General features: G+C 34.9%; 1 protein-coding gene across 36 annotated transcripts in view; it reads right to left on the minus strand.

The window, feature by feature from the left end:
- The window catches only part of ADGRL3 (adhesion G protein-coupled receptor L3), a 723,514-nt gene that overhangs the window by 375,501 nt on the left and 325,636 nt on the right, over positions 1-22,377 (minus strand). For all 36 annotated transcript variants that reach the window (XM_084885599.1, XM_084885586.1, XM_084885612.1 and 33 more), the window contains one exon: positions 3,085-3,298. In XM_084885599.1, the coding sequence (XP_084741725.1) occupies positions 3,085-3,298 (214 nt within the window). The remainder of the gene's footprint in view (positions 1-3,084; positions 3,299-22,377) is intronic.

Here is a 22,377-nt window from a genome sequence, read left to right on the forward strand (position 1 = left end):
ATAAAAATCAGTAGTTAAGAAAGCTTTTAAGCCCAGTCAGTGTTGCTTAGTCCTTGAGTGTCGACCCATGAAGCAAGAAGTTACCACATGGATTTCAGGTCAAGGCACATGCCCAGGTTGTTTGCTTGATCCCCAGTGGGGGTGTGCGAGAGGCAGATGATTGATGTTTCACTCTCATCACTGTTTCTAACTCTCTTTCCCCTGTCCCTTCCTCTCTCTCCAAAATCACTAAAAACATTTAAAAAGGAAAGAAAGCTTTTAAGGAACATGACAAAAATTGGAGAGCATTTCTTTGCATTCATTTACACTTCAAAAGTTTGTTTTAGGTAAGATGAACAGAAAGTGTGGCCTCTAGAAGCCTACACTTTACTTTAGACAAGGCTACCATCTACAATGTGACAAAATAGATTTATAAATGTTTAAGTGCGATAAAGATGGGTGCAGTGAGATCAGAAGTTCTGTGAAGGATAAATAAATGTGTTCTGACAGTTTAACAAGTCTTCTAGTAGAATAATGGTGAAAAGGCACAGCACAGGAAATTTGCAGGAGGTGCGGACAGAACAGCAGGAGAACACACTTGGATTTGAGAACCGGAGGTGCATTCTGAAAGGCAGGGAGAAAACTGGCTTTTCTGGAGCAGATATCAGATTGCATTTTTCTACTGAGGAAGAATGTGCAAGTAAATTGTCACATACTTTCCAATTCAAGTCCTCGATTTTTCACATTTACTAACATGTTTGTATACAGTTGTATTTATGCATTTGTCCAGTGTGTATATAAACATCTACATGGGGTAACAATGTTTCGTGTCTGTCCTTGCATGCCACATCTGTCTAATTTATGAAGTTGAAAGGAGTTATGAAGCCATTTTAACAAGGTTATGCAAGGGTACACAAATAATCTCTTCTTAATAATCTTCCTACCTAGAGACATACTTGGAAAATGTTTACACTCTGATACAGTTTATTTCTAGTAGTTTAAATGAAAGAAAACAATAATTAATCTCTTTTAGAAAATATGTTTTCCATTATGATTAGTTCAATTGCATTAAACTGCCCATATTATAATTAGTAATAATTAGCATTATTTAGCATTCTGCCATCAGCATGACTGTGAAAGTTCAATATAAAGCAGCTTAAGTAGACATGGTGATTCTATCTCTTGGAAGCTTACAAGATGGAACCAGATTTTCTCTCTCCAAGAGTCAAAAGCATTTATTTTGGACAAGGGTAAGCATAGTATATTTAATTGTCCAAATACAAGTTTAGAACTTGCCTCCATGGAGAATTAACCACAGTTATTTTGGCCAAGTGACAATTCCTACTTGAGAAATCACCAGGAGGGCTTCCACAAATGATTTACTGAAGGGGCTTAAAACAATTTTACTCCACAGGTTTATCACTTTATAGATGCATCCCATCAAATTCAGTAATTCCTGAGGATTTTTGTGTGGTAATTATTAAGATTAAGGGCTTATTTGGGGAGCCATTAATAGTATCAATGAAAGGATTAAGCCAATTTCAATGAAAATCATATAGAGATCAAAGAGTTATGAAGTTAATGCTTCTGCTACATTTTGCATGAAAACCTAATCACAGAAAAGCACAATCTTCTCATGAACCCACATCCCAAATGGATTCTAAAATTTAGTAGTCTGACAGAACAAATACAGTACGCATTTCTTACTACCCATGTAAAACTGTTCCTGAAAGACCACAACAACATAACATCTGTACTCGATGAAATGACTAGACTTTTTTTTAGGCATAACATTAGAGAATTTAACCATAATTGGTATCTGTCAAATATATAACAAGAGAGAATGTATAACAAGAAGAACCAAATGCAACCAAACTATAATAATATCAAATAGTATCCCCATTTTTAAAATCTTATTTCTTACAAACACTCACTACTATCTTTCAAGTATATCTCACATAATTTGATTATCAAAATTCTGGTATGTGATAATTCCTTTTATTAATTGATACATCAGAAATTTATAAATATAAGATATTCACGCTACTAGTTTATTAATAACATATAAACATATATAAATATTTAAGTGTATCAAGAAGACAAAAGGTTAAATAAGATATGCTTTCTTAAGCACAATAAAGCAACTCATGAAACCTCTTGTTTTTTGCTTTGATATTCCAATGTGGTTATTCTTACATATGCCACAATTTTTCCCATATATTAAGAAATTATTAAGTTACAAAAGAAATGCCCAAAAAAGGAAATCATAATTAAAAAAAACAAATTCACTAAATAAAAATAACTGATTGATTATTTAGAAAGCACTTTGTGACCAAGTCCTCAAATAGCATGAAGGCTTATACTAAATGAATGGCTTCCTCTTTGATTTCTAAGAAATCACATTAACAGTAAACAAATATTTAAAATATACTTAATACTTAGCTCATTTATCAAATTAATATAATTTAAGCCTTCTATAGTAAGGATCTCTATTGACCAATCCATTTCCAGTTGAAGATCATCTTTTCCTTATCCAGTGATGTTACATGGTACCTTCATTTATATTATCTTAATATGGTAACATTTTAGAAAGCTTAAATGTATTAAATGAATTAACCTGTATACTAGTTATTAAGAGAATACCTTTTTCATTATTTCCAAGGACAAATAACCTTTAATCAATATTCGTTTGTTTTACTGCATTTTGATTAATGTCTATAAAAATTGCCTGTTAATTATTCTCATCTCTCTACAATGATAGAAAATATTGTTGGCATTAAGGTAATTTTTCTGTAATTTCTGAATTTTTGGGTAACTGTAAAAAATAAATTTAGTTTCTCATCTAATGAACCAGTTCTAGAGAATACACAGTAGACAATGAAACATAATAAATAACCTAAAAATTTTTAATAATTAACAAATGTGACTTGCAACCCTATTATTATTTCAGTGATATGGGGGATAGTTTGATATTAAATAGTATCTCAAATTATCCTAAAATAACACAATAATTTTCTGTCCTTACTTGTGCTGAATATGTCACACAGGTGCATGTTAAGAGTTTGTATTAAACGCATAAAGAAAAGAATATTAGAAGTATCCTACCTTTGAGACATAATCTTATAGGCATCTGGCAGATAGCATCGTATGTTCTCCATCTGAGCAGGGTCAGAGTCACAGATTTTGTCATCAGTCCTCCCGTAGTTGGCGCTCTCAATCATGATGACATCTGTTCCTGGGCAGCGGAGCTCTATGGGGTAGCTCTCACAGGACAGCTCTCTGCGGACCACAGCCATGGGGATTGGGGCGCGGCTGAAAGCTACGGGAAGGAGGAGAAAAAAGGTTAAGTGCTCTTCATCACATAGGAGGGAAAAGTGTATGTGTTTGCTTTTCCGGTGTTTGGGGGGTAAACTAATATCAAGGAATGAAAGAGTTGCAATTCATAATTTTAATTTAAATAGAATATCTCCAACTTTAGTAACTTCACAGATATATTTTATTCTAACAATAGTATTTTTTTAACTTAGGACCCTTTAAAAATTTCTTTTATAAAACAGCACTCTGGATTTTCTAAAACTTTGGCTGGTACATGAAGTAAAGACTATATAGAAATACCCAATTTGGCCCTAGCTGATTTGGCTCTGTGGATAGAGCATAGGCCTGGGGAATAAAGGGTCCCAGGTTTAGGCAGGAGGCGATAGATCAATGATTCTCTCTCATCATGGATGTTTCTATCTCTCTCTCTCTCTCTCCCTCTCCCTTCCTCTCTGAAATCAATAAAAATATATTTAAAAAATAAACAAGAAATTTAGAATTTCTGAAAGTACAGAGGATTTAAAAGTTCTATTGAATGGAATAGCATAGGAATAATTACTACTCAGCTATCCTTTTGACTTATGGAACTTCAGCGCGAGAGTAACATTAATTATTCTTTTTGAGGATACACACACAGTGGTGGCCTTCAAGTGAAATTGTGCACAAGGACAATTTTGCTTAAAAAATGTTGCAAGTGCCTGAATAAATGAATTCATACCTACTTGTTATATATAACTTCTCAACATTTAATAAAATTATACTCTACACTGTATTCCAATTACACTCATGAGGAATACAATTTCTAAACTTGTTTCAAATTTCGCATATCACAATTATCCCCATATTTTTTCTAAATGTCAAAAACTCCAAACTTGCTGTTCAAAATGTTCTTAAGAATAATAATTATAATTTCAAGATAAAGAAGAATCCAGTAAAAACAATCACACAATTCAAAAGAAATAGAAAAGATATGCCAATTTATTGCATGCTAATCACCTACAATATGGCTGTTGGGAACATGAACACTGTGTGCGTTCTTGCTCCACATTGGGCATTATCTCAGGCCTAGGAACAGAGTGGGGTTCCAAAATTGTCAGAAGGTTCTTTAGAGTCATCACATAAAATCAAGAAATTAATAAAAACTAATGTGTGATGGCTTGTCAACTTGATGGGACTAAGAGTTATCCCATAGCTGGTAGTTTATTATTTCCAGCTATGTGTGTGGGGAATCTCTGAAATGTTTAGCATTTGTTTTAGGAGACTAGTAAATTTGGGTGGGAATCATCCAAACTGTTCAGGGACCAAAGAGGACAAAAAAGTATAAATCTTCTCTCTGCTTCCTCTGGAATACCCATCTTCTCCTGCCTTCAGGCATTGGTCCTCCCGTTTCTTAGGCCTTTGACCTCAGACTGGGACTTAAACAATTGGCTCCCCTGGTTCTCAGGCCTTCAGATGTGGCTCAGTGGTTGAACATAGGTGCATGAACCAGAAGGTCGAGGTTCAATTCCTGGTCAAGGCACACTCCTGGTTGCAGGGCTCAATCCCCAATTGGAGGGCAGGAGGCAGAATATCAATGATTCTCTCTCTCATAATTGATGGTTTTTCCTTTCCCTTCCTCTCTCTGAAATCAATAAAAATATATATATTTTTTAAAAGAACATAGTATTATATAGTTGAAAGTAGCTAAGAGCAATCTTAAATGTTCTCAGCATAAAAAAAAAAAAGACAAGAAATGATGAAGGCATTAACTAACCCTTCTGTGGTTATCATTTCACAATATGTGTTTCAAATCAACCTGATGTACACCTTACATGTATACAAAATAATTAAATCTCAATACAGCTGGAAAACATATATAAATATATTCAATAGAGAATCAAGAGCAGATTGGAGACAGAACTAAACAGTAGTCAGATTGAGAGAAACCTTAAAATCAAATTAAGAATATAGTCTCAATTATAGGGGACAGTGAAAGGTGACTCTGTAACCTATCATAATAAAATATTTATAACATTAATTTTTAAAAGCATTAGCCAGTAGAGTATTCAACCAGATGAGAGTGGAAGATAACAGAGTCTGGGAATTATTCAGGAAGAGATTGTGATAAGCTGTTTAGGGTTATATGGCCATGATAATTGCTATCATTTATCAAGCGCTTGCCATGGTGCTGGTGCTTGAAAAGTATTATTTTGTTTCCAACTTTAACCAATAGCAGTTTGGCAGTATTTTCATCCCCATTTCAATATACCAGGAAGCTGCAGTGTAGCCAAAAATGGTAGGAATGGGAGGCTTCAACAAAAAAGTCATACAGATGAGAGATAAGAGGCAAAGATGCCCTCTGTGCGCCACACAGATAAAACAAAGAAGGGGGCTAGAATCAGGAAATGCATGTGACATTGAGAAAAATCACACTAAGTATCAATGATCTTAAAATTCAGTGAAATTCAGTCTAATTCCTGAATATGAAATGTTAATGGAAATATTCCACTTATTGTAACTGACAAAAGCTATTTAAAAAATATATATATTTTATTGATTTTCCAAAGAGAGGAAGGAAGAGGGATAGAGAGCTAGAAACATCAATGAGAGAGAAACATCGGCCAGCTGTCTCTTACACACCCCCTACTGGGGATGTGCCCGCAACCAAGGTACATGCCCTTGACCGGAATCGAACCTGGGACCAGAACCAAACCGGTTTCGGCACAAAAGCTATTTTAATAGCACAAAACATAACATACTACTACTATTTTGAGAATTTTAAAGATACTTTTTAAACACATTGATATTATACCAGAAAAACTGACATGAAGATTATCTTTGTGTAAAAATCTTCTGCATGAAGGTGGAAAATCATGGCATTAATTTTAAAATGTGGCATTGTCAAATTTAGTCATCTACTTTTTTTTCAGTATATAAATATATATTTTCTTTATTGAAAATCAAATTTAAAATTTGTTTTTCTTATTGTAAAACCAAGAAAATCAGTAGTCATGCAGATTTTAACAGAAGAAACATACCTGGAATTTAACGAAGGATAAACATAAGTTTTGAATAAAAAAAAAAACTATGTGTATATTCTTTCCCTCATCTCTCTCTCTCTCTCTCTCTCTCTCTCTCTCTCTCTCTCTCTCTCACACACACACACACACACACACACACACACACTCACACAATTAATTGGAAAGAATAAAGAGTTTTCAGCAGCCTATATATCTTGTTTTGCTTTATCCATAAGCAAAGTAATGCTCAGACAATTTTTTTCTAATTCAGCAGCATACATTTTCTATAGAAGAGAGAAACCTTGTAAAAATAACCCCTTGGGTAACACCTTCAATATTGAAAAACATACACAACTGTGAATCCTTTACCCACAAGCTTTAAAACAGCTTCATATAGCCAATACGTGCTGCCCTGCATCTATATAATCCACCTGCGTTTGAATGATAAGCCAAAGCCTAAGGAGGCTGACCAAGTCTGTATTTCCACATTGCTAGGTTTTCTAACCCCTGTTTCCTCTGGCCTGTTTATAGCAGTCAGAAGTCAGCATTCATTAAACTAGAATGCATCTGTAAAAAATAAGGTTGTAAGTTGAATATGCTGCTTAAAAAGTAAAATGCTTAGTCTTCACTTTATTCCCAGTGAAAACATATCTTAGCAATAATTTCAAACAAATAAATTTTCATTAAGAAGTTGACTAGAAGAATCCATAGGAACCAAAATATCCGACATTATCTCGTAGCAATATCTGTACCTCTGTACCGAGACAGTTCCTAGGGCAGTGGTTCTCAACCTTTCTAATGCCCTGACCCTTTAATACAGTTCCTCATGTTGTGGTGACCCCAACATGAAATTATTTTCGTTGCTATTTCATAACTATAAATTTGCTACTGTTATGGATCGTAATGTAAATATCTGTGATTTCCGATGGCCTGGGCGAGTCTATTTTGAAGAAGTGGCTTTAGAAGAAGTTTAAGTTTAAAAAATTTGCTCTCAAAAGAAATTTCAATCGTTGTACTGTTGATATTTGGCTCTGTTGACTAATGAGTTTGCCGATCACTGGGTTAGAGCATTGTCCAATGCAACAAAGGGTTGTGGGTTTGATCCCAATAAGGGCACAGAATATGATAAATTTTCTTGAGAAAGTAGCCATAAATAATGTATACTACTTTTAATAAGTAACATAGGGGAATCCTGTAATATTAATAATTAACAAAATACTACTGCATTTTAATATGAATTTGCCAATCAATTTATAAAGAGTTTGTATAAGAAAAATATCTTGCAGATTTTAATAAGTCTCTAAATTACCATCTCAGGATTACAAAGTAAAATTAAAGTTGTTTTTAATGAAAGAATCCTTGTAAATGCCTAGAAATTTGCTCAGAAATTTGCTCAAGAAACAACCCCCTCATTAGAAATACTAAGTCCAAAATTATTTCCTACTTGGATACTTCCTCCTGTCAACCATATTGAATTCATTGAATTGAGCTTTAACCAATATTCTGCTGCTCATCTAGTTTATATTTATTCTCACTTGGATATATGCTAGTATTTCCAAGGTCCTTGCTTTTATTAATTTTCTTAAATATTTTCTTAAATATGTTTTTATTAATTTTAGAGAGAGAGAGAGAGAGAGAGAGAGACAAGAGAGGGGGGGGGAGAGAGGGAGAGGGAGAGGGAGATAGAAACATCCATACTGACTGATCAGTTGCCTCCTGCGAGGGCTGGAGATTGCAGCTCAGGAATGTGCCCTGACCTGGATCAAATCTGCAACCTCTTGGTGCATGGGTTGATGCTCAACCACTGAAGCACACTAGCTGGGCACAAGATCCTTGCTTTTAATCTTGACTATTGTTGCTTTATTTCCCTATTCTCCAAACAGGATTCTTCTCTTAATATTTGAGGAAGTTTTTTGTTTGCATGTTTGTTTTTTTTGTAAAGATCTTTTTTACTTAATTTATAAAGTGAATTCAGAGTCATTTTGCCAACTTTATTTAAAAACTAAAAAATAACTTAATTCTTAAGGCACTAAAAATGATACATTAAGAAATACTTCTGAATGATAATTATATACATATACTTCATGGCAATTATTCTCCCTATTTATACTTGCCTTTTCAACATATATAAGGTGTCACAAATCTCTCTCTCCCTCTCCCTCCCTCTCCCTCCCTCTCCCTCCCTCTCCCTCCCTCTCCCTCCCTCTCCCTCCCTCTCTCCCTCTCCCTCCCTCTCTCCCTCTCTCTCTCTCTCTCTCTCTCTCTCTCTCTCTCTCTCTCTCTCTCTCTCTCTCACACACACACACACACACACACACACACACACACAGAGTTATTTTATAAAAATGTGAAACTTTAAGTTATTTTTCTAGGACTGCTAATGTTTTAGGCTTGATGAATCAATACACTTTCTTACAGATTGATGTAAAGTATGCTTTCAAGGTGACTGGTTATAAGTAAATGTCCAGTCAAAACACAGTTAAGCTGATGACAGAGGCCACTTGGTTTGAGAGTGAAAGCCTTTAATTTTAACCAAACTGTAAAAAAAAAATGTTCATATGTGGTTTTTAATGTTCTTTATTTTTTATACACTTATTTGGCCAACATTTAGTGTTGTTGTTTCTTCCCTTCAAATATACTTTCAAAAAAGAGAGATAGATGGTTACTTTTAAAACTCAATTACCATTCTGTAATAAAATAAATAATATTTTCTTTTTCACAGTTCAAATGATTTCTCCGATTATGTTTTGCATTTGCCCAAACCTATAAAAAAGAAAAGAATTTTGTAGGGAGATATTTGTTGAATATAAGTTAGAAGTATTTTCTAATTTTTTAATATTTATTATTTTTAATTGAAAGGCTTCTTTGTCTAAAATCTCTAGAAAAAAAGAGATTCTAGTTTATAGATTGATTAGAAAATATGAATCATTCTATTTCACAGAAACAACTTCATATTACAAGAACATCATAAATTTAGAAAAAAAGACTATTTTATCATGAATAGAAGGGATTTCATTCAGATGACTCATAAATCTTATTTCAGAAGTGGTCCAGGAATTTGGCACATAAAAATTTTTGAACTCTTGGCAAAAGATGCTTGGGGATCCAAAGTTCCAAAAGCATTTTTTTATTTCTTTATTTGGGTGGTCTCAAAGATGAGATCGGATCATAGAATGGGTCTTAAAAATACATGGAACATTTACATTTGTAATAATTATAAATGCCTGCACTATTAATTTAACATGACATGAATTAATGCAGCAGTATTTATGGGACAAGTTTAGAAATAAGTGAGATTTTTAATAATCACATGTTGTTGGTATACTATTTAATTTATCATATGTTGAGATACCACATTTCATGGTTTAAATTTTCTAAAGATTCAGAAAAGTATTTTTCAACATACGTATTAAAAATAGGATTACCTGTAGTCTCTTAGATATTTCAAAATGCCTCATACATTGCTCTTATAAAATACATTCACTTAAAACACTTTCTTTTCTCACATTACAACATCCAACTAAATGAAGATTTGCTAAGTCTAAGAACAGACTAAGCTATAAATTGGTTCACAGGACAATATAAAAGACCACAAAAAGCTGAATGAATTGTGGTTTTCACTGAAACAAGAATAACTGCAGAGATAGGATTTACTAAGAGTTAAGGTTTCTTTTGCACTTACGCTTCCCTGGTAAGTTTCTGTAGAGAAACCATCAGCCCAGTGGAATGATATTTACACTTTTAAAAAAAGTGATAAATTATATGATTATAGTGTTTAGTATAGGTTGTAGCATTATCATAATGCTAAATCTATTAAAGCAAGTTTTGCCAAGCAAATTGATTTAAAACAAGCCAAAAGAAATTTTTATAAAAACTTTCAAAAATACTCAAATAGTTGTTTGTGGGAAATCACCTTATGTGAACCTCTTATTATTTATAAGTTGATACAATTTATTTACATATCTACTCAACCATTCATTCAACAAATAGCTACTGAGTTTTGTTATATGCCAAGGAATAAGCTTTATCCTCTGGGAGATGAACATGAAAGTATTGAATATAAATATTATGGTTCCTTTCCAAAAGCTATTTATTCATGAGAAACTTTCTCAAATCTTTGAAGTTTTATTCTTTTTAAAAAAATGTTTTTTATTGATTTCAGAGAAAGGGAAAGGGAGAAAGAGAGACAGAAACATCAATGATGAGAATTATTGATCGGCTGCCTCCTGAATGCCCCCTGTTGGGGATCAAGCTTACAACCAGGGCATGTGCCCTGATCTGGAATCAAAGCATTACCTCTTGTTTCATGGGTCAATGCTCAACCACTTAGCAACACAGGCTGAGCTTATTCTTTATTAAATGAGGATAATTTGAATCTCCTTCAGAGAAAATAAATCACTCATTAAGTATATAATATGTGTCAATCAAAGTTATATATCTTGTCTGTTTTGATACTGTAAGGGTTGTAAGTGAACATAACAAATATATACAACATAATTCCTAATAGAAGAAATTACACAAATACAGGTATAAAGAGCCATCTAGGGGGAGGGGCAATAAAAATACATAGGATTTCAATAAAATTATTATCTATCCCCATGCTGCCCCAAACCTCCATATTTTTCTGATCTAAGCCCTTGATTCATCTTGCTGTTGGTAAATGTACTATCTTATGTTTGTAGTCTCTTCTTCAATAAAAATATCACTTAGATTTTATACTTCCTTAGATCCTATCTTGTGTCCTTCCCTGTCTTCGCTGCTTAAAAATGTTTTTTTGGGGTTGTTATTGTTAATCCTCAAGCAAGAGTATTTTTTCTATTGCCATTCTAGAGAGAATGGAAAGGATGAGGAGAGAGAAAAAACATTGATGTGAGAGAGACACATTGATTGGTTAACTCCCAATGTGCCTAGACCAGGGCTGGGAATCAAGCTTGCAACCAAGGTACATGCCTTTGACCTTAATAGAAACCAAGACCCTTTAGACTATGCTCTAACCAATGAGCAAAACTGGCAACTTTGATCAAATGCCTCTCATAATCCTCTGCGATAGCACTTCAGTCCCAGTCATTTCCATGCTCACCCATTTCTCCATTTGGTTTCAATAAACACAGAGGTAAAAAAAACAAAACAAAATAAACACACAAAACACACAGTATAAAAAACACACACACACACACACACACACACACACACACACACAGAGCGGGCCAGCATGGCTTTGCAATTGAGCATTGATCTATAAACCAGGAGGTCACAGGAGTCAAGGCACATGCCCAGGTTGTGGGTTTGATCCACAGTGTGGGTTGTGCAGGAGGTAGCAAACCAATGATTCTCTAACAACATTGATGTTTCCTTCTCCTTCTCCCTTCCTCTTTGAAACCAATAAAATTATATTAAAAAAAAACCAAAAACTAACAAACATATATTTAGTCAGAAAATGACAGAGAGTCTAGTTTTGTAATAGCTGGTAGTGCAAGATAAGAGACAATATGTCACCAGTGAATGAATTATATATATGTGTGTGTGTGTGTGTGTGTGTGTGTTAGATTATGTTAAAGAGAGCACTGAGTTTGGTTTTTGCTTCAACAAATAGTTATCAAGTTCCTACATATAATAGTACTCAAAAGAACTAGAACATAGCAGTAAATTAACAGAAAAAGAAAATCTACCCTCATGAAGCTTAATTCCTGATTGAGGAGATACATAAAATGAACCATAAATTCATGGTGTATCCATTAGTGGTAAGTGTTACAGTGAAAAATATAATAGACTGTAATGTAAGTTCTTAACATTAATTTTTTTTATTGTAGTGCATGTGCTTGACATATTAAATTTTGAATGCCAAGGCATTCATTTCAAGACATCATCTATATAAATAAAAGCTTAGGCAACCATTACAACCAGATGACTGGCCCGTAACTATGACATGCAATGACCACTTATGGGGGTGGAGGCAGACACTCAATGAAGGAGCTGCCCCCAGTGGTCAATGCACTTCCACATCCAACCTCCTGTGGTCCCTCCCCTGGCTGTCTGGTCCCAATCACCTACCCAAGAAGGTCCATCTTTCAAAAAGCCCAGGATAACCTATATAACTCACTGTTTGAGTGACCCTGCTTCTCCTTTCCTAAGCCCTAATTCCAACTCTTCTGCTTTAAACCCTATCTAACAAAAGTAAAATATGCAAATTGACCGTAACTCTGCAACAAAGATGTTGGCGCCCACAGCCAATAAGGAGGAAATATGCAAATTGACACAACAAGGTGAGAGGTGGAAGGCAGCTCAGGGCTGGCGCAAAGGAGATGCCAGCAGATAAAGAAAGGAAAGCCTATTCTTGCACAAATTTTCATGCATTGGGCCCCTAGTTAGCTTATAAAGAATGAATTCAAGAAACCCTAGACATCAACCTCTGCCTCGTAAGAGCAGATTTCTACTCTGTACTACTTCTCTCTCTCCACCCTCAACCTCCTTGTTTGGCTCACGGCTGTGCTGTGTACTCTCCAGGACCTGTGAATAAAAAATATTTTTCCTCAACGTTTCCTGACAGCTGTTGCTGAAGTGTGTCCTGAGATAATAAAAGAACAACATTCCACTACAAGTAATGCAAGCTCAGGTGAGTGCCTCAGTTGTTCCTGGCTGAGAGTACTACTCCCAGAGGCAAGGATCCAGGAACACAGACTACAAGGGATAGGGAGGTGTTTCAGATATGAGGCATCCATATCTTTAAGTGGAATCTTGATTTGGTTATAACTGCACATTAGGAAGAATAATTGGCTTGAGATGAACAAAATGGATTTGAGAGGATTTAGGGGTGAAATGGTAGAAAGAATAACAAATTATCAAAGGTGATTGTTTTAATTACCCTTATAAGAGGAAATGGCAACATTAGTAAAGATTCTAGAGTGTGCAGCTCTAAGAGACTTGTGGAAATCAGTCCAAATTTTGTTAGTTCTCAGGATGTGGGAGGAAGGGATAGGATATACCAAAGTTCCTAGAGATGTCTGTACTAGCAACAGAAGAAAAAAGGAATGTCAGGGTTATTCAAGTTCGTGGGGAAGGAGAAAAAAATAAGTGCACTTATAGTCTTTACATATAAAAAGACTCAATAAAGATTCAGCCCTTAAATCTCAAGCACATTTATAAATCAGTCTTGAAAGTATAGAGATTCTTTGTTACAGAATTCTGACTTCATCACTTCTACGTGTGTATAACCACAGTATACACACATCTCTATTCCTCAGAGCAATTAATCTATGAATGTAAGCAATCATTTCATAACATTTTTCTTCTACTGTTTCCATTTATGAAAGACTGGTTCTATAGCATAGTGGGAAAGGAAGAAACACCTGAATTTTGTTCACTAATGATAAATAATAAATTTAATTACAAATGACTAGCATGACTTGAAGAAAAAAAATAACAAAAGAAAATAGGTTGAAGGATAGTATGGTGAATAGATTTTAGAAATTATTATCACGAATTATTTTCGTTTATTTGCTTGTTTGAGTATGACTTATGGAGAAGCCTTAAAAATCTTTGTAGCTAATTTACTGATGGGTATTGCGAAAAGATTAAAAATGAAAGGAGATAAGATTTGGAAAAAGAAGAAATATTTCAGATGAAGAGAGATAATACAGTAATAATATAATTGGATTTATTAAAGGATAAATGAAAATTGAATGAGAAAAATATAAAGTACCCTAATAAGTGAAAACACATACACATACACACACACACATACACACACACAGAATAATTAGACTTAATCTACTTTTGGCTCCAACAAGAATAGTATACAGAAGACATTAATATATTCGGTGAAGCTCCAAATTGCTAAGAAATACCAATATAGCTAGAGTAGATATTGGGAAGAATCTTGTCCTCAAACTTTAATATATTTTTTTCATCTTAATGACTGGCCACTTACTCCAATACTAGTACAAATTACCGTATTTTTCGGACCATAAGACGCACCGGACCATAAGACGCACCAGTTTTTAGAGAAGGGAAATGAAGAAAAAAAGATTCTGAAACAAATAGTGTCCTAAAATATTTTATGTGCATTAAAACCCAACATCACAGTCATAAACACATGTAATCAACCCTGTAAAGTAAACAGCAGCATTTAGAACCATTTTAGAGCCGGGCAAGCACACAGAGACCACACAGAGCCGGGCAAGTAAAAAAACTTTTTTTACAGTATATGTGTAGGCTATATTTGGACCATAAGACGCAGGGACTTTTCCCCCCCACTTCTGGGGGGAAAAAAGTGCGTCTTATGGTCCGAAAAATACGGTAAGCTATGACTTCTGACTACTGAAGATACTCTGCCTATTTTTCCCACTCATGTGTGTAGTTGCTTAAATACTTTGCTTGTTTTATCTAAGGTCATTTGGAGGTGATGAAGATCAGTGAAGGTTATCTAAAGGCCCCTTAACCATCCCTTGGCACTGACCTTGCTTGAACTGATTTAAAAAATCAGTGCTCTAGTTGAACTTACATTTTGATATTTATTTTACAACTGAACCTGCTGTATGGCTTTGACACATTATTTAACTTCTCTGAGACCTAGTTCCCCCAACAGGAAAATTACAAAGCTGATTAACTTAAAGGTAATTTAAAATTAAGTTAAGCTGATTAATTTAAAGGTCATTTAAAATTGTGAAAATTTGACCCTGGCTAGGTAACTCAGTTTGTCAGAGCATCATCCAGTATATCAAAAGGTTGCCAGTTTGATTCCTGGTCAAACTTGTGCTGGAAGCAACCAATTGGTGTTTCTTTCTCTCTCTCTCTCTCTCAAAAAAGCAATGAAGCCTGTTGTGGCTCAGTGGTTGAGCAATGACCTAGGAACCAGGAGGTCACAGTTTAATTCCAGGGCAGTGCACAACCCCAGGTTATGGGCTTGATCCCCAGTGTGGGTCATGCAGGAGGCAGCTGATCAATGATTCTCTCTCATCACTGATGTTTCTACTCTCTCCCCCTCTCCTATGAAATAAATTAAAAATATGTTTTTTGGGGGGAAGGGGGGAGAAAATCAATGAAAACACATTCATGGGTGAGGATAAAAAACAATAATAAAATTTGTTGAATTTTTATTTTTTAAGTTTTGAGTTCTGGCCCTAGTTTTACTAATTGCATAGTATTTGGCAAGTCCCTTCTATGCTTCAGGAATCTATTTCCTTATCACAAAAAATGGAAAGTGAAGGAAATGATTAATAATGTTCTTCAAGCTTAGAGACCAAGTTGAATGGGTGATTAATGACACAGTATGGGAAATTTCATGTTACATAAGTTAAGCTGTTATAATTTTTTGTTGAGCAAATAGATCAGCCTTCCTCAAAAGAAAGGAAGAAAGGAAGAAAGGAAAGAAAGGAAAGAAAGGAAAGAAAGGAAAGAAAGGAAAGAAAGGAAAGAAAGGAAAGAAAGGAAGGAAGGAAGGAAGGAAGGAAGGAAGGAAGGAAGGAAGGAAGGAAGGAAGGAAGGAAACTTTTTAAAAAAGTAATAACAAAGAGAAAATAAATTGGCATAAATATATTGCTAATGATACTAGAAACAGTACATATTTTATACTCATTTATTACAAGTATTTTTTCAGTAAACCAAACTTCCTTACATAAACTTTCAAAATTATAAATTATGTTTAATTCAATTTTATTTATGAATCATACATGTTTCAGCTTCACCAGACACATTAAAAGTATTGAGTCTATGCCAAAACATATTTTGTTAATCTCCTCTAATATACAACAGATACCAAGAGAAAGGGTTTATATTTTAAAAAGTAACTTCAAATAGCAGGTACAGCCCTGCTAGTGGAAATCCAACTTTTCCTTCCTATTATTTGTTGAATTGTGTCCACTGCCAAAATTTCTATGTTAAAGTCCTAACCTCAGTACTTCAGAATGTGACCTTATTTGGAGATGGAATCTTTAGAAAGATAATTGACTTAAAATGAGGTTATTAGGATAGGGACTAATCCAATATGACTGGTGTCCCTTTAAAAGGGAATTTGGACATAGAGACACACATAGAGGGAAGATTACATTAAGGGACACAAGGAGAAGACAAATATCTATAAACCAAGGAGAGAGGGGGGCCTGGAACACACCCTTTCCTCACAATACTTATGAGGAATGTAACCTATGGGTCCTTTGATCTTGGACCTGTGGCCTCCAGAACTGTGAGACAATAAACTTCTGTGGTTTAAACTCCTGAGAATGTAGTACTTTGGTACTGAAGCCTTAGCAAACTATTAAACTTCCTATTTTGGGCCAAATCCTCTCTCTTCCCTTTCCTAGAGTCAACATTTTACGCTTTTCTCTGCAAATCCATAAACTGGAAATCATAAATGCCAAGAAAGCAGTTTAAAAATCCATACAAAATCAAGCCAACAGGGGGAAAATGACTATTTTTCAGTAACAATAGATATTAATAGCTCCCTAAGTCTAAGTAAACAGAAGGGACCACATGCACAAACTGATATATCTGAGTTCCATTGGTTTAGCCTTCTATTTAAGTTTGAATGTATTGTCGGATGGACAAGATTTATTATCCTATATCATCATGAAAAGTGTTACAATAATATGTGATTAAATTTAAGTTTATATAAAGCACTGATAGAGCCATCTTATGAGAAATAAATTTGGATGGTAGAAAGACTGAGATTTTTAAAATTAGGAGAAGTGATATGACAGGTAAGAAAAACATATGGGAATATAAATACTATGTGTGCACGTGTGCATATGTATGTATGTGTGTGTGTATTGTGCAATGGGATCCTTCATCTAAAATTAATTTCTAAAGTCAAATCCACTACAAATAAAAAATATCAATTCTTATTTATATAGATGTTTATGAGATTTATAGACTGTAATTTCTGAATTTCTATGCAATGGAAATGGAACAACTGTGTGTTTCAAAATGGACAGAACATGTGCAGAGCACTTTTGCTTTCTCTGTAAGGATTTGACCAATAGCATAAGGCTATGGGAATTTCAGGTATTCTAAAATTCATCTTAAAGTAGGTCAAATATTCTGAAGAGACTTTCCTTATTCCTTCTTCCTAAATCCTCTGAATCATCTGTGTTTTTATTTTATTTTTTTAAAGCAATAAATTACTTATTTTTCTTCCTGGAGAAGAAAATATATGTCAGAAAACCTTCTAATGCAATGCATCTAGAGTTATATGAGATCATAAATAATATATGGGTCTTATCATCTTCCAAAACATGCACTGCTTTCTCCACATATTTCTAAAACCAAAGGGCATGGAATAAAGTGCATGTTCATTAAGAATTATTTTAAAATAACATTGCTAGCCTGACTGGTGTAGCTCAGTAGTTGAGCACTGACCTAAGAACCAAGAGGTCAAGGTCGATTCCCAGTCAGAGCACATGCCTGGGTAATGGAAGACAAGCAGAATCATTGTCTCTTTTATCTATTTCCAAATAAGGTATTCAACATGGAGCAATGCATCTAAGTCCTGAATTGCAGAAATAATTATACCTGGGTGGCAAAAAGAAAAGTAAATAGAAGAGCTTGCAATATAAATACTTATCAATATTATTAATAAAGAAAACTTATATTCCTTAAGTAGTTTGAGAGAAAATTAAAAGACACCATGTTTACTTATTTCTCCACAAATATACCTTTTTCAAGTTGTTTGCAACCAAATCTACCATGATATTTCATCTGAAAAAAAATTCTACAACCTAAAATAAAGCAGAGAATCTTAATTTTAGTGATAATGATAACAAACATATAACTGGACCATAGGCTTATCTCTTTCCCACTGTCTGCTACAAAAAGCCTGCAGCAGTGTGGGAGGCCATATGGAATCAGCCAGACGGAGAAAAAAGAGTTCTTTAGGTTGTTATAAAGGATTATATTACCCTCCATTTTTAAAAAGTATTATAACATTTTTAGAGAAATTCAATAGAGTTTGGAATATTGGGCACATTGGGTGGGAAACGTTTTCTCCATCCTGCACACTGAGTGACCTCCAAAGGCAGGGATCCACCACAGCTACTTTAGGTCCTCAATCTATCCCAACATTTCCCAAAGATAATTTAAGGACATCATTACTTCACTCTTAGAACTATAGATCCTCCTAGTCACGTCAAGTTCAAATATCATCAGATAATCATTAGTTTTTCCAATTACTCTTTTGAAATGTAGGGAAAGCATATTTTATTCCAAGTGATAGATGAATACATAAAATACACCTTATTTATCCATTATAGTCAACATGTATTATCTCATAAAACCAATGATTATTACATATTAAAAACTAGTTACGAGAGCATTAAAACAACAAAATGCATTCAACAATTCTCCCTGGTTTGTATTTCTATTTTGCTTTGAAGCAAATGATCCATAACAGTAAGTTAAGTGCCATAATAGGACTGTGTAGCATAGACAAGAGAACAAAGAAGGCAGGGCCTTGTGGCTGAGTCTTCAAAGATAACTAGGAGTTTGTCAAGTGAATCAGAAATGGTTAAGTAGCAAAGGGAAAGAAGAGAATTCCACGTGGCGGGAATAGGCATGAATGAATGTGACCTGTTGAGGGAGCACCAAATATCACCTTCTACACTTTCAGAGCTGGTTCTGTTCTATACAACATACACAACACTGGACTATAAAAACATGATTATGACCATGCATAGGTAATACCATATCATTTCTCTTTAAATCAATAACTTACACACACTAACATGGGCACAAGCAAATAGGGAAGAAACACACAAATATTTTACTCATGCTTTTCTTGTTTCCTTCATTTTGTAGTGACACTTTCAGCCCCTTATAGTACTGCCAGAAAAAAAGTAACACATAACAAATATGTCCACACACTAAGTACAAAATATTACAAAGCGTGAACATTTGTGCTGGAAAACCCTACTGCCAATGTGTCAGACGCACTGACTATTAGTGTACAAGCAAGAGCCAAATTCAGACTAATCATACTAAACGCTGTATTGGGTCCAACCAAAGCTTTGATTTTTAAACTTTTTTTTTTAATTTTCTAATTTTTAATTAACTATCCAGGCAGGCAATAACAAAAGCAACTTATACCGGTAAAGAGAGGGCAGTGACAGGAAATGTCCAAGTTGCCACACAAAAATTAAAGGGAACTGTAAAACAGTCCAAAACCTGTGATTTGTTTGTCCATAGGTTATTTTACTTATTATTAAAAAAATAGCAGGGAAGAGCCTACGTAACAGAGAGTGAGGATGAGGATGAGGATGATGAAGAAGAAGCCACCTTTGCAGAGAGCATCATTGTGATCATACTGCTCAAGAGCTGCACTTATTGTGTTACAAAACCCTGTCTCATCTGTATCTCACACACGGAAAATGTGAGGATGACGATGATGATGATGATGAAAATGCATAAATATGGCTGAGCTTTTATTCTACACTAATTACTTGTGCTATGCACCATTCTTACATAACCCTCAATACAATTGTTATTTACACATTATTCATTGTCTTTAAACACGTATGATAACCCAAGGGGTATTGTCATCTGGATTTACCAAAGGAAATAGAAGACTCTGAAAATTCAATTAATGAGCTCACAACTGTATTCTGAAGTTTTCAAAGAGATATGGATATGTCAAGGTGACCTTTATAGCCTAGAAAATGATACTTACTGCTGCCAGAAGCTTAATAGGATCCCTCTTTAAAATAAAACAGTCCCATCATAGCAATCTTCTGATTTAAAAAAAAAAAAACCACAGCTGAGTAATAAAGATTATGTTTAAAGGCAGTGAACATATCTAGGTAGATAGATATGTAGACAAGTAGATATCTAGAAAGAGGATGAGAGATCTATCTTATCTCTGGTACTGGTAAAAGGCAGTGGAATCAAAAGGAATAGTATGGATTAGAGGTTTACCAAAGGGCTAAATATCATTTTCTAAGTGCTATGTTTCTTAATCAGCAGCTAAAATTGGCATCTAAGGCAGACTGGAAAAGTCCATGATGAAAGAAGCCAGGAACAGATAAGAAAAATGATTTAACTATACTATAATGCTATTAAAACTTCCATTCAACTAGATTATAGTTAGATTTTTACAGTCAGAAAGTTCAGGATACTTGAATGGGAAATAATATAATATCAATCACCTCATATTCCGAACTAACACAACAGGGGCACTGAAATGCAAGATATATATTCTGACATTTCAAAATCTTGGGACACTTTTTAAATCAAACAAGTCATTATATCAAGTTCTGCATATGCTTTTAAGGTAAAGACCCCTATTATGCCAGCTATTTTGTACATATTCTTATTCATGCAACATATTATTCCCTTCTCATGAAAAATTGCTGGAGTCAATCAGTTCTTTAATATTCCTGATAACACACACACACTCACACACACATATCCATGTTGAAAATATGATCAATGATTTATGGCGAAATTGCCAAAGTATATACTTCATACTAAAGAAACCACACCCTGTGACCCTGTGAGAGATTCCTAGGGTTAGTTTTTGAATGTTCGTATTAATTGCAACTCTAGGGACCTAAAGCAAGTTAGCAGTGCAGAGTAAATGGCAGGCAGGCAGCCTGCGAGATAATTTACACTAGTAATGACATTAATGCCACTGTAAGGCAGCGCCACACATTGAAACTGGCAATGTCCTTATTAAGATGCCAGTTCTATAGAGGGTGCATATTGATAGCAAATGGGTTATTGAAGTTCACTGCTTTACCGTTTACTCAAACCACACAGTGAGTCTGCAGACTCCAACAATTTCTGGTGCCTAACTTCTATTAATCAATAGTGTATTTGTAATGCAAATGCCTGAACCATGCATCCATTAAGGATCCATAATGGAATTTGTTTTAGATTAAATTTGTGTATGAGTGGTCCTGCTATGAAAAATGAGGTATTCTAGTGTGTGTCTAAGAAAATAAATTATGAGAGCCAATTTGAAATCATTAAGACAAAGATGCTTTAATTTAGAACATACTCACTTTTGGATTATGTCTGAATATTTTTAAAAAACATTTTTATATGACTTTTATCTGAAAGGATCTGAATTTGGGCACTGACTTCTCTCTATTTCACTCTTAATTACAAGTGTTAAAACTATCTGCTTTATCCTTCCATAGATTAGAAATTAGAATGCAAATGATAAGCTTTCTATTGAATCCTGCCCTCAGAAATGCTTAATCATCAAAAAAACCCAAAAAAACAAACAAAAAAAACAGTATTAGATTGAGTCTTTTAAATATCCTATTTAATAAAGAGGAAATATGCAAATTGACCATCATGCCATCACAAAGATGGTGGTGCCCAGTCCCTTCAGTCCAGCTGGAGTCCCCCAGTTCTTTGACCCCATTCCCAGGGGAGGGGGGTAGCAGGCACATGGTGCAGCCAGACCCACGCTCAGGCCCCCATCCACCCAGGGCCAGCCTGAGGCACAAGCAAGCCTTGGATTGTGGTTGCCCAGCCACCCAGGGCCACATGAGGCTAGGTAACAAGGGCAAGTTGAGGCTTGTGCTGCCGGCAAAAGTGGCAGCAGAAGAGGTGTGATGGGGCACTGCCTTCCCCTGATCACTGAGTCACCTCCCACCCCTGAGGGCTCCCAAACTGTGAGAGGGGGCAGGCCGGGCTGCGGGAACCCCCCCCCATCCAAGTGCATGAATTTTCATACACCGGGCCTCTAGTGAGTTAATATCTACATAGCCACCTGCCTCCTTATGAAAGGGATATGTTCTGAAAAATGCCCCCTGAGGCAACTTCCTCATTTTGAAAACATCGTAGAGTAGACTTATACAAACCTAGATGGTATAACCGACTGCACACCTATACTCATTTGTTCTGCAGGAGAAGAAAAATTATTTATCTCTATGCTAATGGGTTCTCTGCTGAGACATCCCTGTAATAAAAGATAGATTAACAGCAGATAAAACACACAAAGGCTTATAACATGGCGACCTTCTGTAGACGTGGAGGAAACCCGGAAAAACTGAAGCCATCATCTTAAATACTATCTTCAACCAAAAACAAAAGATGTTTGGGAGTGTGTTTTGTGTGTGTGTGTGTGTGTGTGTGTGTGTGTGCAGGG

Source organism: Pipistrellus hanaki (genome assembly GCF_964339955.1).
Source record: "Pipistrellus hanaki genome assembly, chromosome: 1".
NCBI lineage: Eukaryota > Metazoa > Chordata > Mammalia > Chiroptera > Vespertilionidae > Pipistrellus > Pipistrellus hanaki.